Source organism: Sorex araneus, chromosome 1 (assembly GCF_027595985.1).
Source record: "Sorex araneus isolate mSorAra2 chromosome 1, mSorAra2.pri, whole genome shotgun sequence".
In the NCBI taxonomy this organism is placed as follows: domain Eukaryota; kingdom Metazoa; phylum Chordata; class Mammalia; order Eulipotyphla; family Soricidae; genus Sorex; species Sorex araneus.
The window spans coordinates 203,612,169-203,628,782 of NC_073302.1; the positions used below are offsets into that span (position 1 = coordinate 203,612,169).

Sequence of the window (16,614 nt, forward strand, 5' to 3'; positions counted from 1 at the left end):
GGGAACATAAAAACACAGGGGAAGGCAACACTCCGGCGGGACGGGCAGCAAGCGGCAGCCGCCACCTGTCCCAACTCCCCGGCGCCAGGCCCGGCAGGCTCCGCCCCGCGGTCCTGAGGTCGCCCCGATATGCAAATGACCAGGGCCCTGGCGGCGGCCCCGCCCTCGCGCCTGCGCCCCGCCGCCGCGCTGGCCCCGCCCCCGCCGCCCCCGCCCGCGCGGTCGCCGCCGCCGCCGTGAGCGGCCGGGGGAGGACGGTGGCCCGCGAGGCTCGTCGCAGACAACGCGGCGGCGATGTCCGCGCGCCAGGCGGGAGCCGCGGCGGCAGCGGCTGGGCCTCGCGCGCGCCGGGCCGGGCCGGGCTTCCTCCCTGCGCTCTCTGGGCAGCGGGCCGGCGTCCGGCGCGGGGGCGGCGGCGTTGGCGGCTCCGGCGCGGCTCTCTGCTCCGCTTGCGCCTGAGCCCCGGCGGCCGGGCGGCCCGGCGGGGCGGGGCGGGGGTCCCCGCCCGAGAATGGGCATTCTCTTCACCAGGATCTGGAGGCTCTTCAGTCACCAGGGTGAGCGGCGCGGGGCGCGGGGGGCGCCGAGTACTTCCGGAGTGTGCGCGGAGGGGGGCGGCGGGAGGGGGCTGCCCTTTGTCTGGAGGGCGGAGCGGAGGCGCGGCCGACCCGCGAGTGCACCCATTGCTCGGATTTGGGAGGGTCGTGCGGAAGCTCCCTTGTCTACCACGTCGGACGTGCCTCAGTGGCACTGCGCTCTCCAAACACCCCCCCACCCGCCCCGCTTTGTACATTTTTATTTTTTGTTTGTTTGCTTTCTCCCCGCGCCTCCTCCCACCCCGAGGAGTGCTGGGGTGCTGGGTCCTCAAGGCTGAAGCCGCCGGGGCTTGCAGAACCGCCGCTGGAGAGATCGCGCGGCGCCGGCCCAGCCCGCTGCTCGGGGCGCGGGAGCCTTCCCGGCGCTGGCACCTCCCCCGTGTTTTGTTTCTTGTTTTGAGGAGCCCCCCCCCCCCCCGCCGGTCCCGAGTAGTGCTGGACCCGGCGCCTGCCCCCGCCGTGATTGCTGCCGGCCTTTAGAGGTTACGCCTAAGGTCGTTCCGAGCTGCGTGCTGGGTGCTGGTGCTGTCGCGGGGCGAAGGGCCGGCCTCGGGGCGGACAGGCGCGGGAGCGTTCTCGGGCCGCGGCGTGCGGAGCACTTCTCCCGGGGGTGGCTGCCGAGTCCCGGGGACCGAGCCCCGCAGTCCAGGCGGGACCCCAGCGTTGCACAGCGAGAGCGTACAGCCGGGCCGGGAAGGGGCGCCGTGCCGGCCGGCCCACCCTCGGCCTTTGCGATACTCGGTAGTTGGTGGCACACTTTCTGGTCCCCGGGACTCCGCCGGGGTGATTCATCATTCCTGCTGCTGGCGTGCTCGGCTTCTGTCCTCGCGCTGGCGCTGGCGGTGAGCACCCGCAAGTTTCCCGGGACGACTGATGAGTTGTGGAATGAGTCTGTGCGGCCACGGCCCTTCCTCCCTCACGCCCCCCTGCTCCTGCGAGCAGCTTATGGAATGGGGAGGGGGCTGCGGAAGGCCGCCTTGCTCAGGGCTGACCCGGGTTTGATCTCCAGCATCCCATATGGTCCCCTAAGCACCGCCGAGAGTAATCCCTGAGCGTTGCCGGGTGTGGCCCCAAACCAAAAAACAATAAAAAATAAGAAGGTTATGGAAAGGGAGGCGACCTGAAACGGGTAACTTGTGCAGTGTCCTTAAAAGAATGAATGAAAGGTAAGTGTTGCGCACATGACACCGAACGGAAGAGCAATATATCAAATGATTTTTCTGATAATGGAGTTTTTCACAAGAGCAGAGAAGATCAGCTCTAATCCACACTCGGATTATTTGGGAGCAGGAGTTTGGGAGGAGGGTGGATGGGAGCAATCACTACCTTTCTGTTCTAGGTGCACGTACTTAGATAACTGGATCTTGGCGTGGGGGCAGGACTCTCTAGATCATGAAGACTCCCATCTTCCAGTCTCAAGGATTGAAATTTACGTTGCTGTTAAACTACTTGTGCTTTTGGTGGATAACATGTATTCTACTTTTAACATTCCTAATTTTTTTTTTTTTTGTGGAGTTAGTGTTTCAAGTCTGCCACGAACTTGAGAATTTTTTTTATTGAATTGAAATATAAAAAAATGTTAGATTTCCCCACTCTGTATGATAAAATTATTTCTCTCGGTAATTTCCGAATGAATTGGTGCTTTCCAGTGGTAAGTAATAAAGATGTTGCTGTCACTGGAAATAGCTTTTAGTGGTGTTATTATGTCACCACTATGTTCATGTTTATGTCTCACTGAATAGCTTTTACAATTTGAGGAAATTAATAGTAATTAGTAATTTAGAGGAATTGATGAAGTTAAGTTCTAGAAATTTGGATGTTAATTTTGTGCAAGTGTGAATGGACTGTATCTTTTCTATTATTTATATAAATGGCAGGTTCACTTTTCAGAATGTTTACCATAAAATCTAATGTCAGGTATCTGTTAGCATTTTTGATAGTTGGATATCTGTTAGCTATGTCTTCTTGGATGCTTTTTTTTATGTTACAAGGTACAAAGCACGATTCTGTACTATTCTCATATAAATCTTTGTAAGATTTGGGGATTACAGAATTTGCTGTTGTAGTTAAAGAATGCTGCTGTGTCTCTTCCCCTCCCCCCCCGGGTTTCCCTTTAGCAGAGCTTTTTCAGTTTAAGCTTAGGTGGACTGAATACAGTGTTGGCCAGTTATGTAGTGCTCAAACTAGAAAAACTAGAGGCTGCATTTAAGTAATATTTAAATTTGGTAGAGTGCAAACTTTGTCCTAGATAGTGTTATATGCACTACTTTAAAAAAAGTTTTAGCATCCCTTTGAAATGATCACTGTTCTTAAAGAGGATGAAACAGGTTCCAGCTAAGGGATTTTTCTGAACTCTACAATTGGTAAATGTCAGAGCCAGGCACTTTAAAACTGTGGAAACACTTACTGCTGATGTTGGTTTTAAAGAGAAACTTGTCATATTTTCCCCTGTGAATTCTTTTTTCCCTTTTAATTGTTTCATAGCTATGAAACTTGAAGTCTTTACCTGAAGGGATGCCATTAATATATTCTAATATGAAGGCCTTGTTTTTGCTAGTTTATTTATTAAACAAATTGTCTTGATCACCTATTTTTTTGTGAATTAATTTATTCTTTTATTGAATCACCATGTGGAAAGTTACAAAGCTTTCAGGTTTAAGTCTCAGTTATACAATGCTCGAACACCCATCCCTTCACCAGTGCACATATTCCACCACCAAGAATCACAGTAAACCTCCCCCCAACCCACCACCTCGCCTGTGTAAACTGATAAATTTCACTTTACTTTCACTTTACTTTTATTACATTCAATATTTCAACAAAAAACTCACTATTATTGTTTGGAGTTTCTCCCCCTTAAAGTCGGACCTGCTGAAAAGGAAGCATTTGATAATTTGTTTTCCATTGCTGAGAATGAAGAGATATGAGGTCGAGTGGCCGCGCTAGCGGCTGCACAGTTTTTGATTTCTGTATTTTAGTATTTTAGTAACTAAGTCCAGAGAAATATCTGCCAGAAATCGCATCATTGCAAGCTTGTACCTCTCAGCTACTTTATATTCCACATATGAGTGTAATCTTTCTATGTCTGTCTCTTTCTTTCTGACTCATTTCACTCAGCATGATACTTTCCATGTTGATCCACTTATATGCGAATTTCATGACTTCATGTTTTCTGACAGCTACATAGTATTCCATTGTGTAGATGTACCAGAGTTTCTGTAACCAGTCATCCATTTTTGGGCACTCTGGTTTTTTCCAGATTGTGGCTATTGTAAACAGTGCTGCAATGAACATAGAAATGCAGATGTCATTTCGACTATATCTTTTTGCCTCTCAGGGATATATTCCCAGGAGTGGTATTGCTGGGTCAAATGGAAGCTCAGTTTCTAATTTTTTGAGAATTGTCCATATTGTTTTCCAAAAGGGCTGAACCAGTTGGCATTCCCACCAGCAGTGAAGGAGAGTTCCTTTCTCCTCACATCCACGCCAACAGCAGATGAACACCTATTTTTTTTTTCCAGTGAACAAAACTGACAAATCCTCTTGCCTTATGGAGCAGTGCATATTCTATGGGAAAGCTGAAAATTAGCTCAATCTCCATAGAAAAAAAAGATTACAGCAGCTAGCATTTGCTGAGTTATACTAGATTAGGTTCTGGTTGCCTTATATTGATAGATTGATTTAGCTTTCACTTAATTGACTTACTCTTTAATAGCCCTGTGAGTTAGTTTGTCTTACTGTACAGGGGCAAGGAAATGATAGGTCACTATGATTAACAGTGAGAGGCCTGAGATTTTAACCAAGATTACCTTGTTCCAGTTAGTGCTCTTAAAAATCAAATAAAACACCCCTCTGTATGTGGGGAATTCTTGTTAGGTAAATAATGTTCAGAAAGCTCATGCGCTAGGAGAGAAATATCCCGTTGCTATCCCAATGTAGCATTGTTCTGCTTGATGGTTGAACAAGAACCCCAAGTTATGACCAAGGGTGTCTGGGGCCTGGAGCTGGGGACGCTACCTCTGGTGCTCATGGTTCTGTTGTGTGCAGGAGTCAAGAGGTGTAGAAGACCGTGGATGAAGGGGAGAGTGGCCAGATGGGCGGACTGTGCCATAAAACCTTGAGCTTCAGATTAACCCTTTTCTCGATACTCTGTGCATAGCTTTGGGTTCTTCTGCATGTTTTGCTTTTGCAGATTGGCACAGTGTTAAGTTTCATTGGCTAGCACTGAAGGATGGGACAGGAGTCAAGGTTTCTGCCCCACTTAGAGAGCGCACTGACATGTTCGGTCCTGTTTGTCACCAGTGTTGGCTGGCCCTGCATGGCGCTATGCGGCAGCCAGAGCTTGCGTCCACTTTAATCTCTTTGATGTGATTTTGTTTTCATGCAGTAGGTTTCAGAAAAATGATTCAGTCACTTCCCATTTACCAGTTTTCCCCAGTATGCTTCACAGGGAAGATTTTCAGCAAGACCCCCAGCTGCTTCTCCGGCATTCGTGAGACGTTCCCAGAACTTTCTAACAAGGTCTGGTTCTGAATCGAAGGCATGTGGACGGAAGGCTTGTTTCAGCCTCCAAGTACAGTGGACTCTCCCTGCCTTTGCCATTCCAAAAATGCCTAGAGTTATTCTTATAGTCAGGGCCTCATTAGTCTCCTGTAAAGTTATTTTCTTTAAGCATTGCAAATTTAGATTATTGTGTAGTTTCTATTTCTCAATGAGGTTTTTACTTTTGCTATGTATGGCCACAGCCCTTTGTTTAGAAACCTTAGTACAAAAGAGAAAATTGTTTCCCCCCTGAAATTTTGTTATTGTTGCTCTGGGCAGCAAAGTTTATTTTCAGACTTTGTTTTTTTATTGAGAACACTGACTTTGAAAGTGTGGTGTTCAGGGCTTCCTCCTGGTTTTGGGTTTGGTCACTCCTGGTGGAGCTTAGGGGACCATGTGGTGCCAGGGATTGAAGTGGGGTTGACAGTATGCAAGGCGAGCACCTTGACACCTGCACTATCTCTCTGATCCCAAAATTGAGTTTTTAAAAACAAAAATAGTTTAATGTAGAAAATAAGAGTGGAGAAAAAGTTGCACAAAGGAAGAGAAATAAGACACCCCTAGCAGATACGGCTAACTCCAGAATGGAATGTTTCCTTAAAGGAAAGGGAAAGAGTCGCCCACCCAAAGTGGGGGGTGTGGGGATGCCAGCATCGAGTGTGCTATAAAGCTAAGTTGCATCTCCCAGCTGGAAGACCCCCACCCAGGATGATTTTTAATTTATATGCATATTTTGCCTTATTTGCCTATATTTTGCCTTATGAACCACACATAACAAAAAATTTTGGTATAGCCAAAAGGTTTATTATATTTGCTCATAATAAAATTATCTTAGTATCCATAATGTACTTTAGGTTCTGGGAGATAATTTGTTTTGAAGTACAGTCTGACACTTTCTGGCTACAAATTATGTTTGCATGAAATGCCATTCTAACTTGGTAATGGGACAAGCAGGCCAGGTGGCAAAAGCTAAAGTATGCTAGAAGCGAGTTGATTTAGTATCAAAGTTTATGTGAGGGGCAGGAGCAAGAGCACGACAGGTAGGGTGTTTGCCGTGTATGACCCTGGCGCAGTCCTAAACGGTCCCCATTCCTCCCGACACACCCTCCTCCCCCAGCACTGTCAGGAGAGAAGTAAAAAAGAAAAAGTGTACGTGAATATTCTCACCCTGTTATTGGGGATAAGCTGGCTGTTCATCATTGAACTGACACCATCTCTGAGCCTGTTACACAAGCTTGTCTCTCACCCTGTGCACACGCTGTACCTCGTAGCTGGAGACCTGGTGAAACAGCTCATGGTGCTTTGTTGTAAAACCCACAAGGAGACCAGTCTTCGTTGGGAAGGAGAGGGTAGAAGTTGGAGTGGGATGTGGATTGCGGGACTCCCTGGGAGTGACGAGGTGAGGAGATCAGGATTCTGCCTTCCTGCTTTTCGTGTGCCACCAAGGCAGTCCTCGGTACTGCATATCCATGGGGTTTCCAGATTCTTTACATATTTGGGGTTTTCCTTTTTTCTGTTGCCACATTGAGCTATGCTCAAGGCTTTTTTCTGCTTCAGGAATCCTCCTGACAGTGTTTAACGGGCCATGTGTAGTGCCAGGGATCCAGCAGGGGGTGATGGGTTTAAGAAAAGCACCTCATTTCCTATATAGTCTCCGGCCTTGTGTTTCTTTTTTTAAATATTTTAATCACATTTACAGTGCCAGACAACTGCGCACCCTGTGTCATGTACCATACCTCTCCCTCCTTGTCGTGCTTTCTGTGTTCCTAGGCACTGCTGGGAAAGAGAGAATAGCTATCCAGGTGGGTTATCTTGCCTAATTCCAGCCTGTTGATTCTTTCTGTGTGGTGACTATTAAGGATGGTGTATCCACAAACTGTTAAGTCCAGTTATCTTAGGCAACTCATTTGTGTAATGGGATAGTGGGAAGAATTTCTGATATCAGCTTCTTCTGAATCATATTATTGCACTGTATGCCTACGTGTTAACTGCATGATGGTTTTGTTCATGTCATTTTTACCATCTCGCATTCAGCTTGTAGTCAGAGTATTTTCAGGTATTTTGCATAGTTTGTACTTCCTTACCTACATGTTAGAGCATAGATACTATGTATGGAATCAGAGGGAGGTTCAGTGAGGGGAGGGGAGCATTGCTAATGGAGGTGACTATCTTTCATTAGGGTGGGGTGGATGGGGTGGGGGCAGCACGGGGCCGCAGGGGCTGTTCTGGCTCAGTGCTCAGGAGTGACTCCTTATATTGCCAGGGGTGGAACAAGGATCAGCTATATGCTATGCAAGGTATTAATTCCCATATTCCAACCCTAAGGAGACAGCTTTAAAAATTTATGACTAAGAGGATTTTCATTTTACTTCCATGCCCTACTAGTATTCAAGCTATTCTTTGCAATTTCTTCTTATTATTTCTGCAGAGAAGAGACTGTAAATCATTCTTGTTTGAGATGACACTTGATTTACAGAAGATAGCCATTGTTTTAGTGCAACTTTCCACACTCTTTAAAAATCAGTTTATTTTCAGATTAAAAGGTTTTTTGATGGCAGTGGGGTTAAATTTGGGGCACACCTAATGGTGCTCAGGGCTTACTCATGGCTTTTTGCCCAGGAATCATTTCTGGTGGTGGTGCTCAGGGCACCTTACATGCCTGGGATGGAGCCAGGTCAGCCCTGTGCAAGGCAGGTGTCCCACCCACCCCCTGATCTCTTCAAATTCTCAAGGACCTTGTTGAAAAATAAATGCTCTTTTCTGTTTGTGGTCTCAGTGTCCTATTTAGGCACAAACATTTAAAGGCCATTCTTCATTGTCATATGTGACATTCTTCTCTACATATGTATCATTCACATTTGGATTTGCCCTTAGTAATTTTGTACTATTTTAGGGTACTAGTTCTCTCAATGTCAGGGTAATTATATACATGTATGTATTTTTCCTGAGTATTAACAGGCCTGTCTAAATTTAGTTCTCAAGCTAGTAATACATAGGGAATAATAAAATGACATACTGAAGCTTTGAAGTAGACTGACATATTGAGAATGATAATACTAAAATTTAGGATATCATTTAAATTATTAAAATTAAAGTTGTAAGCTACAATCTTTCATCTATGCTATAGTCTGATAGGAATTCTGCTTGCATTAAATTGTCTGTAGGGAGCTAGGGAGAAAATGTCGTGAGTAAGATGCTCGCCTCACATATAGCTGATCTGAATTTGATCCTGGCACAGCATATGATCTCCCAGCCTTACCAGGTGAAATCAGAGCACAGAGCAAGGAGTAAGCCCTGAGCACAGGTGTGGACCACAAACAAAGGGCACAAAAAGGTACACAAAAGGCACACAGATACACAAAAACCCGTAGGATGGGCGAATCATTACAACTAGTGTTCCCCTTGAGGAAGTCCATGATTATTGATTCTAATTCAGCCACCTATATACTGTTCCTTGGTGAAAGACTAGGATTATCAGTTTTGAAAATTTGATCTCTTTGTATATAGTTTTAGCATTCTTTGTTGTTTTGGACTCGCTCCCAGCTCCATGAGTATCCATACTCCTGGTGATGCTCGGGGGCCATGTGATGTCAGGGACTGTATGCCAAGCCCACTGGGCTTCTGTGGCCCCTACTTGGTATTCTTGTTTATATTTCAGACACATCTGTGAGTTGTCTTCTCTGAGTTTTTCTACTCTGGGATCATAGCAAGATGGAGTTTGTGGACATAGAAAACTAGAGGATTGTCACCTGATGATGCCTTTTGGTGGTCATTCAGCTGGCCCTTAGTGGACCCTCTGCATGTTACTCTTAGCTTTTAATAAGTATCATCTTTGTTTTTGATCATTTTCTTATTTCCTTTCTGCCTACAGGTTTCACTGAGTAACACTTGCGAGACAGACTCCCCCGCCACCAGTGTCTGTGTTTTTAATGTTGGGGAATTTGGGGTTTTTCTGGGGTGTTTGGTTCACCTACTTGGTGATGCTCAGGCAGTACTCCTGGCTCTGCATTCAGGAATTACTTCTGGCAGTGTTCAAGGGACCATGTGTGATGGGGGATCAAACCCAGGTTGGTGCATACAAAGCAAGGGCCCTGCCCTACCCACCAGTCTATTGCTCCAGCCCCTTAGGTGTTGTTTTTCAGAAACTGTGTGCGGTAGAGTGGCCATGTTACTTTAGGACTCCTGTAACTTTTGGGGCAGCGGGGGGAGTCTGTCTCGCAAGTGTTACTCAGTGAAACCTGTGGGCCACTCCAGGTTACACTCAGCAGCCAGGGGGTGCTTCCATTGGGTTCCGGCAGTGTTCACAGACCATGTGGTACCTGGGTTCAAACCTGTACCTTGCATGGACCCTGTGCCCTGTGGCATCTAAGACCCTGGTAGTTCTAAGTTTTAAGGTGCCTGCTGAAAAGCAACAAGCAGTTGATGAAATCTGTTGATCAGCTATTTCATACTTCCTTGAGTTTTTTTTTTTTATTTTATTGAATCACCATGTGGAAAGTTTCAGTTTTCAGGCTTATGACTCAGTTATACAATGCTCGAACACCCATCCCTTCACCAGTGCCCATATTCCACCACCAAGAACCCCAGTATACCTCCCAGCCCCCTGCCCCTCACCCCGCCTACATAACTGATAAATTTCACTTCATTTTCTCTTTACCTTGATTATATTCCATATTTCAACACAAAACTCACTATTGTTGGAGTTTCCCCCGAAAAAATAGCCCTGCTGACAAGGAAGCATTTGATAATTAGTTTTCCATTGCTGAGAATGAAGAGATATTAAGTCGGTTTAGGATTTCTGTATTTTAGTATTTTAGTAATTAAGTCCAGGGAGATTTATGTTAGAAATTGCATCATTTCCGTTCCTGGGGCAGCATGGGGCTATGGCTTAGTTCACAGTCTAGAGACATTGGTGCAAGCATTTGCTGGTACCAAAAGTAGTCTAGCTGGCCTCTGGATCATGGTCGATCAGCAGCAGAGCAGCCACACAAATGTGTGGCCACCCAGGTTGCATCTCGGTGGAGTGTGTGCTGGTTTTGCCCCCGGCCAAGACTGCCCATGTGTCCTGCTGTTTCGAGTTCATACCTGTTTTTGTTTTCTTTTTTCCTTCCCGCACCACCAAGTTCGTGCCTCCTTACTAGTCCTCATAATATGGCAGACGCCACACCGCTCTTCCCCAAAGTGGGAAAACCGAGAAAGAGGAGGGGCCTTTCCCCTCCTCGGCCAGCGTGGGGGTATGGCTTAGTTCACAGTCTCGAGTCTCCAAGTTTTTGTATAACATTTTTTTAGCATTAGGAATTCCCTCCTATGGTAGATGAATGGCAGCTGTTTGGAAACGTCTGTCATCTGAAAAGGCTCCATGTCATAAAGAGCTCCGTGTTTCAGGGAGCTATAATACTCTATGTTAATTTTGGAATGAATATTAATAAGTTGAATGCATACCTTGTGTCAGAAAAAGTTTTGATCATTGGGAATATTAAGATGATTAATCGTGGTCTATATATTAGAAGGGTATTGTTAACGTGGGAATGTGTCCATTTCTATAAATAGTTATGCAGGGGCCGGTGAAATGGTACAGTGGTAAGGTGCATGCAGCAGATGAAATTGAGTGCGTCCAGCATTTCATTTGGTCCCTCAACACTGCCAGGAGTGATTCCTGAATGCAGAGCCAGGAGTATGGGGCACTGCCGGGTGTAGCCCCCAAACAGTAGTTAATGCTAAGTGCTAAGTTAGAGGTCTTTAGAAAAGCAGGAGAAAGTACTTCTTGGAATGGTAAACTTGAAAAGATTAGCACAGATTTCCTAAGTGGACCCCTAGAGATGTGTCCACTTGTACAGGGAAAATAATCGGTAAATGTAGAGAAATGTTTACTATGAACCTAGTGGCAGTTTATATGGGAGAGTGGTTTGGTGGGGACTGTACAGTGCTTGTGTGCTACTTTAATTGTGCATCCCTGAGAAATTGGTGGTTTTGCTTCTGGTCTATAACAAGGGAAACTTACGGTTAGAGAATTAAGTCTATTCAAGGGCACATAAGCAACCTACATTCTCCTGTAGTGTACGTGTTTTCTGTTGCATAGAAAACCGCTCCTAAATGACTTCAAGCAATCATTTCTATTCTCTTGTTCTCTGGGTTGACTGAGCTCAGAGAGCAAGTTTAGCTTGGCATTCTCATCTTTGTAGTTGATGGCTGCTAAAACTAGTCTCCTGTGATTTGGCCTGACTGTATTCAGGATGGTTCCTTTATTTCTGTATCTGTCTTATCTGGAATGGCTACTTGGGGAAGCCTCTGATCTCTTGACAGGGCCTCAGGCCCCATGATTAGAGTGATCGTCCTCAGCCAGCTGCATAGCCACCTTGGAGTAGGTAGCCTTGATTATAAACAGCATCTGGTTTACCCCAGGGGTGTGTTTCAAGCAAGCCTACAGTCCTGTAAAGTTGACCCATCCTCTAGGTTTGGGGGTCACACAGTGTTACTTTGCATCTGTGATTAAAGTTTACTTGTAGGGTCCTCCATCCTTCAAGGAGGAGAGTTACATGGGGGCATGAACCACTGTTGGCAATGAGTTTCTTACATGCACTGCTATCTTAAGGAATAGATTAATAGATTAATATTATATATTATAAAATATTAATATATAACTAACTACATATATGAACCCTAATAATTGCCAGAATGTGAAAAGAAGATAGGTCTCCTGGGAAACATGAATGACTGAAGGGAAGACCTACAGGGAGAAGTCATCAAAAAACAATTTAGGACCACTTGAAGAATGCCATCTTAGGTGCCAGAGGGTTAAAGAGCAATATTACAGAGCAATAGATGCTTAGATGTGGTGTTTCCTAACCTGAACTAGAACTTCCCCATAAGGGTTCTGATTATAGTAGTAGCCTCCAATGAATTCGGGGTGAGGGGAGCGATAGGTGGGAATGCCTTTATGTTTGTTTGCTTAAAGAAAGTAGATTTCCACAGGGCACTAAGAAATTTTATTTCTGAAGAGGGGACAGTAGACCAAATAAATTAGGTAACTTCTGTGTTAGAATACTTTTGTTTTTGAGGGGCCAGAGCAATAGTACAGCAGGTTGGACACTTGCCTTGCATGCAGCGGACCCGGGTTTAGTCCTTGGCATCCCATATGGTCCCCTTAGCCCCTGCCAGGAGTGATCCCTTTGTACAGAACCAGAAATAAGCTCTGAGCACTGCTGGGTGGGGCCCCAAGACCTGTATTTATACTTATATTTATGTAGAGCCGTGGCTTCAAGGAGATTGACCTGAGGCTGCAGATGTCCCAGGTGCTGCCCAGAAATACAGGCAGGTGCGTGTTTGTCAGTGTGCAGATCGACAACATGCCAGTCGACCAAAAGCTTACATTCAGTAGACTGCAAACACCTGTAAAGGCGATTAGAAGCCGCCCCCAAAACCTCTGCCCCTCTCGGAGAGCCCGACAAGCTACCGAGAGTATCCCGCCCACACAGCCTGGCAAGCTGCCCGTGGCATACTCGGTATGCCAAAAACAGTAACAATCATGGTCCTCATTCCCCTGATGCTGAAAGAACCCCCAATACGCCATCGGGCTGCACTAGCATGTGATGGGGATGAATGGAGACGTTACTGGCACCCGCTCGAGCAAATCGATGAACAACGGGAAGACAGTGATACAGTGATATTTATGTACGTGTATGTATGTATGTCTATTTTTCAAATGTACTCATAGCTTGCAATTCTTTGATGAGTCTTTTTGCCCCTAGATTTAAAAGGCTGTCTTTCAGGTTTATTTTTAATTTTGTTTCCACTGTCCTCATCTTACTGCTGTTATTGCAGTGACTGGGCTTGTGCACGTGCTTGGTGGTGGCCTTCTGGAGGTCATACATCTGGTTGCAGGACTTTTGTGCTGCGGTGCTGAAGAGGGTACACTAGCTTGTTGGTTTGGGGGCCCTGCCTGAGGGTGATTGGGGCCCACTCCCTATGGGACCATGCAGTGCTGGGCTTAAACCCAGGCCTCCTGCAGACGGAACCTGCACGCCTGCCCTGGAGCGCCCCCCCAGCTGCAGGGCGGAGTGCGGTGCTCAGCAGGTGTCCCTGCATCTCGCCATGCGCGCAGTGTTGTGAGAGAGGTTCTGACAGTTAACTCACTTGGTGCATGTGAGCAGCCCCCGAGATCCAACCTGTGCTTCTGCTGTTAAGATATCCCCAAGTTCTGTTATCCTTGCCCCCCCTTCCTATCATCTGCCGTATTCATATCTAATCAGTGCCTGAAGTTCTGTAGTTAGAACTTGAATAGTTTAATGTCCACCGTGAAACAGTTACACGTTGTTCATAAATTGTTGTGACTTGACTGGGTAGGTTTTTACAGAAGGATAAAGGAATGTGGCATTCCATAGAGAAAGTTCTTTGTCAAATGAGGGCCAGGCAAAGTTAAAGGCAAACTGTGATCACCTTGATAGAATAGTCTTTTGGATTCAAAGGAGGCGTAACTATGCACTGAGTGAAAAGAATGGGTAAAATAGGAAATTAGGATTTTGCTATTAATTAACTGCTGGGTTTTTTGTTCTGTTTTAATTTCAGAGCACAAAGTTATCATTGTTGGGCTGGATAATGCGGGGAAAACTACCATTCTTTATCAGTTGTAAGTATTTGTAACTTAAAACTTTATTTATTTTTTGGTTTTGGGTCATACCTAGCTGTACTAGGAACTTAACTCTGTCTCTGAACTCAGGGATCACTTTTGGCAGGATGCCCGGACCGGGTTTGGTGCCAGGGATTTAACCCGGATCTGCCACATCCCAGGCAAACACCTTACCTGCTGTATTATCTCTCCAGCACTGGCAATTAAAAAAAAATAAATTTAATTGGTTATACTACTTCTACTAGAGTGGATGCAGGTATTTGCTTACTGAAGCCATGAAAAGGAACGAGGGAAGTGCTTTAAATGGCAGAATACATCTTGCTTTCTTGAGGCCTTGTATCAAACCCTTCTAGAACTGTCAGGTGTGGTCCTGGTGGCCCCTGAATCGACTAGGAGCGCCCCCCCACCACTAGTGACAATGAACATTCTTGAAACCTCTGTAAGAAGGGAGATGGACTTTAAACTGAAGCTGCCTTTATGCCACTATTTCTAGGTAACTAGGAATTCATGTCATTGAGCTGTCTTGCATTGTTTTGTTTACAGAAGGTTAATCACCCCCACCTTCCTTTTTTGGAAGCTTACTCCTGTTCTGGGATCACTCCTGGCGGTGCCCTGGGGGGCCCTGGGTGTAGCAGATCAAAGCTCTGTTATTGGATCCGCCTCTAGCAAGACCCTTTAACCCCTGTACTATTTCTCCGGTCCTTTCTATTTTGCTTAAGGAAACCTTGCGGAAATCTCAAACCCTACTAGTCCCACCTCTGAGTAAACCCTTAACTTTTATTTAGCTCATATTTATTTTTTAACTTTTTTTAAAAATTGAATCACCGTGATACACAGTTACAAAATTGTTCAAGTTGTTCCTGTTAGGTTACAATGCTCCCTTACCTGTCTGATCACCTATGTATATTTCCCACCACCAATATCCCTGCCCTCCAGCCTGCCTCTGTGACAGGTACGCTCTCTCTCTCTCTCTCTCTCTCTCTCTCTCTCTCTCTCTCTCTCTCTCTCTCTCTCTCTCTGTCCTCTCTCTCTGTCCTCTCTCCCCCTTCCTCTCTCCCTCTCTCCCTCTCCCTCTCTCCCTCTCTCTCTCCCCCTTTTTGGCCTTGTGGTTTGCAATACGGGTGCTGAAAGGTTATCGTGTTTGTCACTATACCTCCTTTCAGCACTCAGTTCTTGTTCAGAGTGATCATTTCCAACTGTCATTATCATAGTGGCCCCTTCTCTCTCATACTGCCCTCTCTCAACCACCACATGAGGCAGGCTTCCAACCATGGACCATTCCTCCTGGCCCTTGCTTCTACTATCCTTGGTATTAGTCTCATACTGTGTTTTTGTATATACCACAAATGAGTCAGTCATTCTATGCTTGTCCGTTTCTCTCTGACTCATTTCACTCAGCATGATACTCTCTTGTCCTTCATTTATTTGAGAATTTCATGACTTCATTTTTCCTGGTCTATTTAGCTTGTATTTATGTAGCTCATACTTATTATGAGCTAGCGGAGAAAACACTTCTTTTAACTAGCTAGTAATAAGGAAAACAAAGTAATGGAAAAAAGAGGGGTATAAGGTTCAACCAACCAAGCTTTGTTGCTAATTGTCATATTGTCATATATGCATTTTTTTTTCTCCAGTTCCATGAATGAAGTTGTCCATACGTCTCCTACAATAGGAAGTAATGTAGAAGAGATAGTGGTTAATAATACACGTTTTCTAATGTGGGATATTGGTGGCCAAGAATCTCTTCGTTCTTCCTGGAACACTTATTATACCAACACAGAGGTAACGTTTTATAATAGCTTTATTAGTCCTTTTGTCTCAGTACACTAATATACCTAGAATTTATATAGTAGAAACTTGGATTGCCTCTTTCCTATTCTTTATATTCAGTATTTTGTGTATCTACTCTCATTAAACCTCTGTAGGCATATTGATTGTATGTGATAAATCTAATTGTGTATTGGACCCCAGAATTTTAGATGTTTTTGTAATGAACTGTGTTAGAGTTTGTGATTTTAATTTTCTTACGATTTAAATTTATCTGACCAGAGAAAATTCCACTAAGATGAGAGGGTTTAGGTGGTTTGAATTCTCAGGTGTTTTTTTAGCAATCTTGGTTGCACTAAGAGCTTACTCCTGCCTTTGTGCTCATGGGTAACTCCTGGCAGTGCTCAGGGGTCCATATGTGGTTCTGGCAATCAAACCCAGGTCAGCTGAGTGCAAGGAAGGTGCCTTACCTTCTGTATTATCTTTGCAGCTCCTGATTAGAATTTGTATGTACATATTCTTTTATGCAATTCAATTATACATTAAAGAATCATTTTCCTCTTAAATATAAACCAATTTAGACATACTCATTTTTATTTACATTTTACTTCCCCAGAGGAAATTTTCAAGCTTGACACTTGAGAGCTTTATATAAACCTTATAAGTTGGAAGGCAGTGACAGTAATTTTTGAAGCACTGCTTATAAGTCAGTTAAGCCTCAAATGTATATAAAGATTATTAGTGAGTTACTAAGTTTCAGTTTTCTATCTCTGATGACCTGATTACCAAACATCCTATTAAGCATTTGGTCACATTTTTTGCAGAAAACAAAAAAAAAGTACATCTGTGTGTTTGAAAGAGGGAAAGGAATGTTAGTACTCCTTTATATAGTGCCACGGGTGTGAGATTCATGGCCATATCTTGACAGTGACTTTATTAGGATTCCTTAAAATCGATAGGTCATACAGTAATAAAGCCACTTTTCTGAGAGTTATCAAGAGCAAGAATAAGGTAACCAAACCCATTTGCATTAAAGTTGATGAGAAATAGAAAAGGCTGAAATTTTCCATATTTATTTGGAAA

At 44.9% G+C, this 16,614-nt stretch overlaps 1 protein-coding gene across 1 annotated transcript in view; it reads left to right on the plus strand.

Moving 5' to 3' along the window:
- The first annotated feature begins 230 nt into the window (after nt 1-230).
- ARL5A (ADP ribosylation factor like GTPase 5A) overlaps nt 231-16,614 on the plus strand; it is a 30,678-nt gene continuing 14,294 nt past the window's right edge. Inside the window, exons 1-3 of the mRNA XM_055124725.1 lie at nt 231-557; nt 13,704-13,764; nt 15,399-15,546. Of these exons, the coding sequence (XP_054980700.1) occupies nt 512-557; nt 13,704-13,764; nt 15,399-15,546 (255 nt within the window). The 5' untranslated portion in view covers nt 231-511. The remainder of the gene's footprint in view (nt 558-13,703; nt 13,765-15,398; nt 15,547-16,614) is intronic.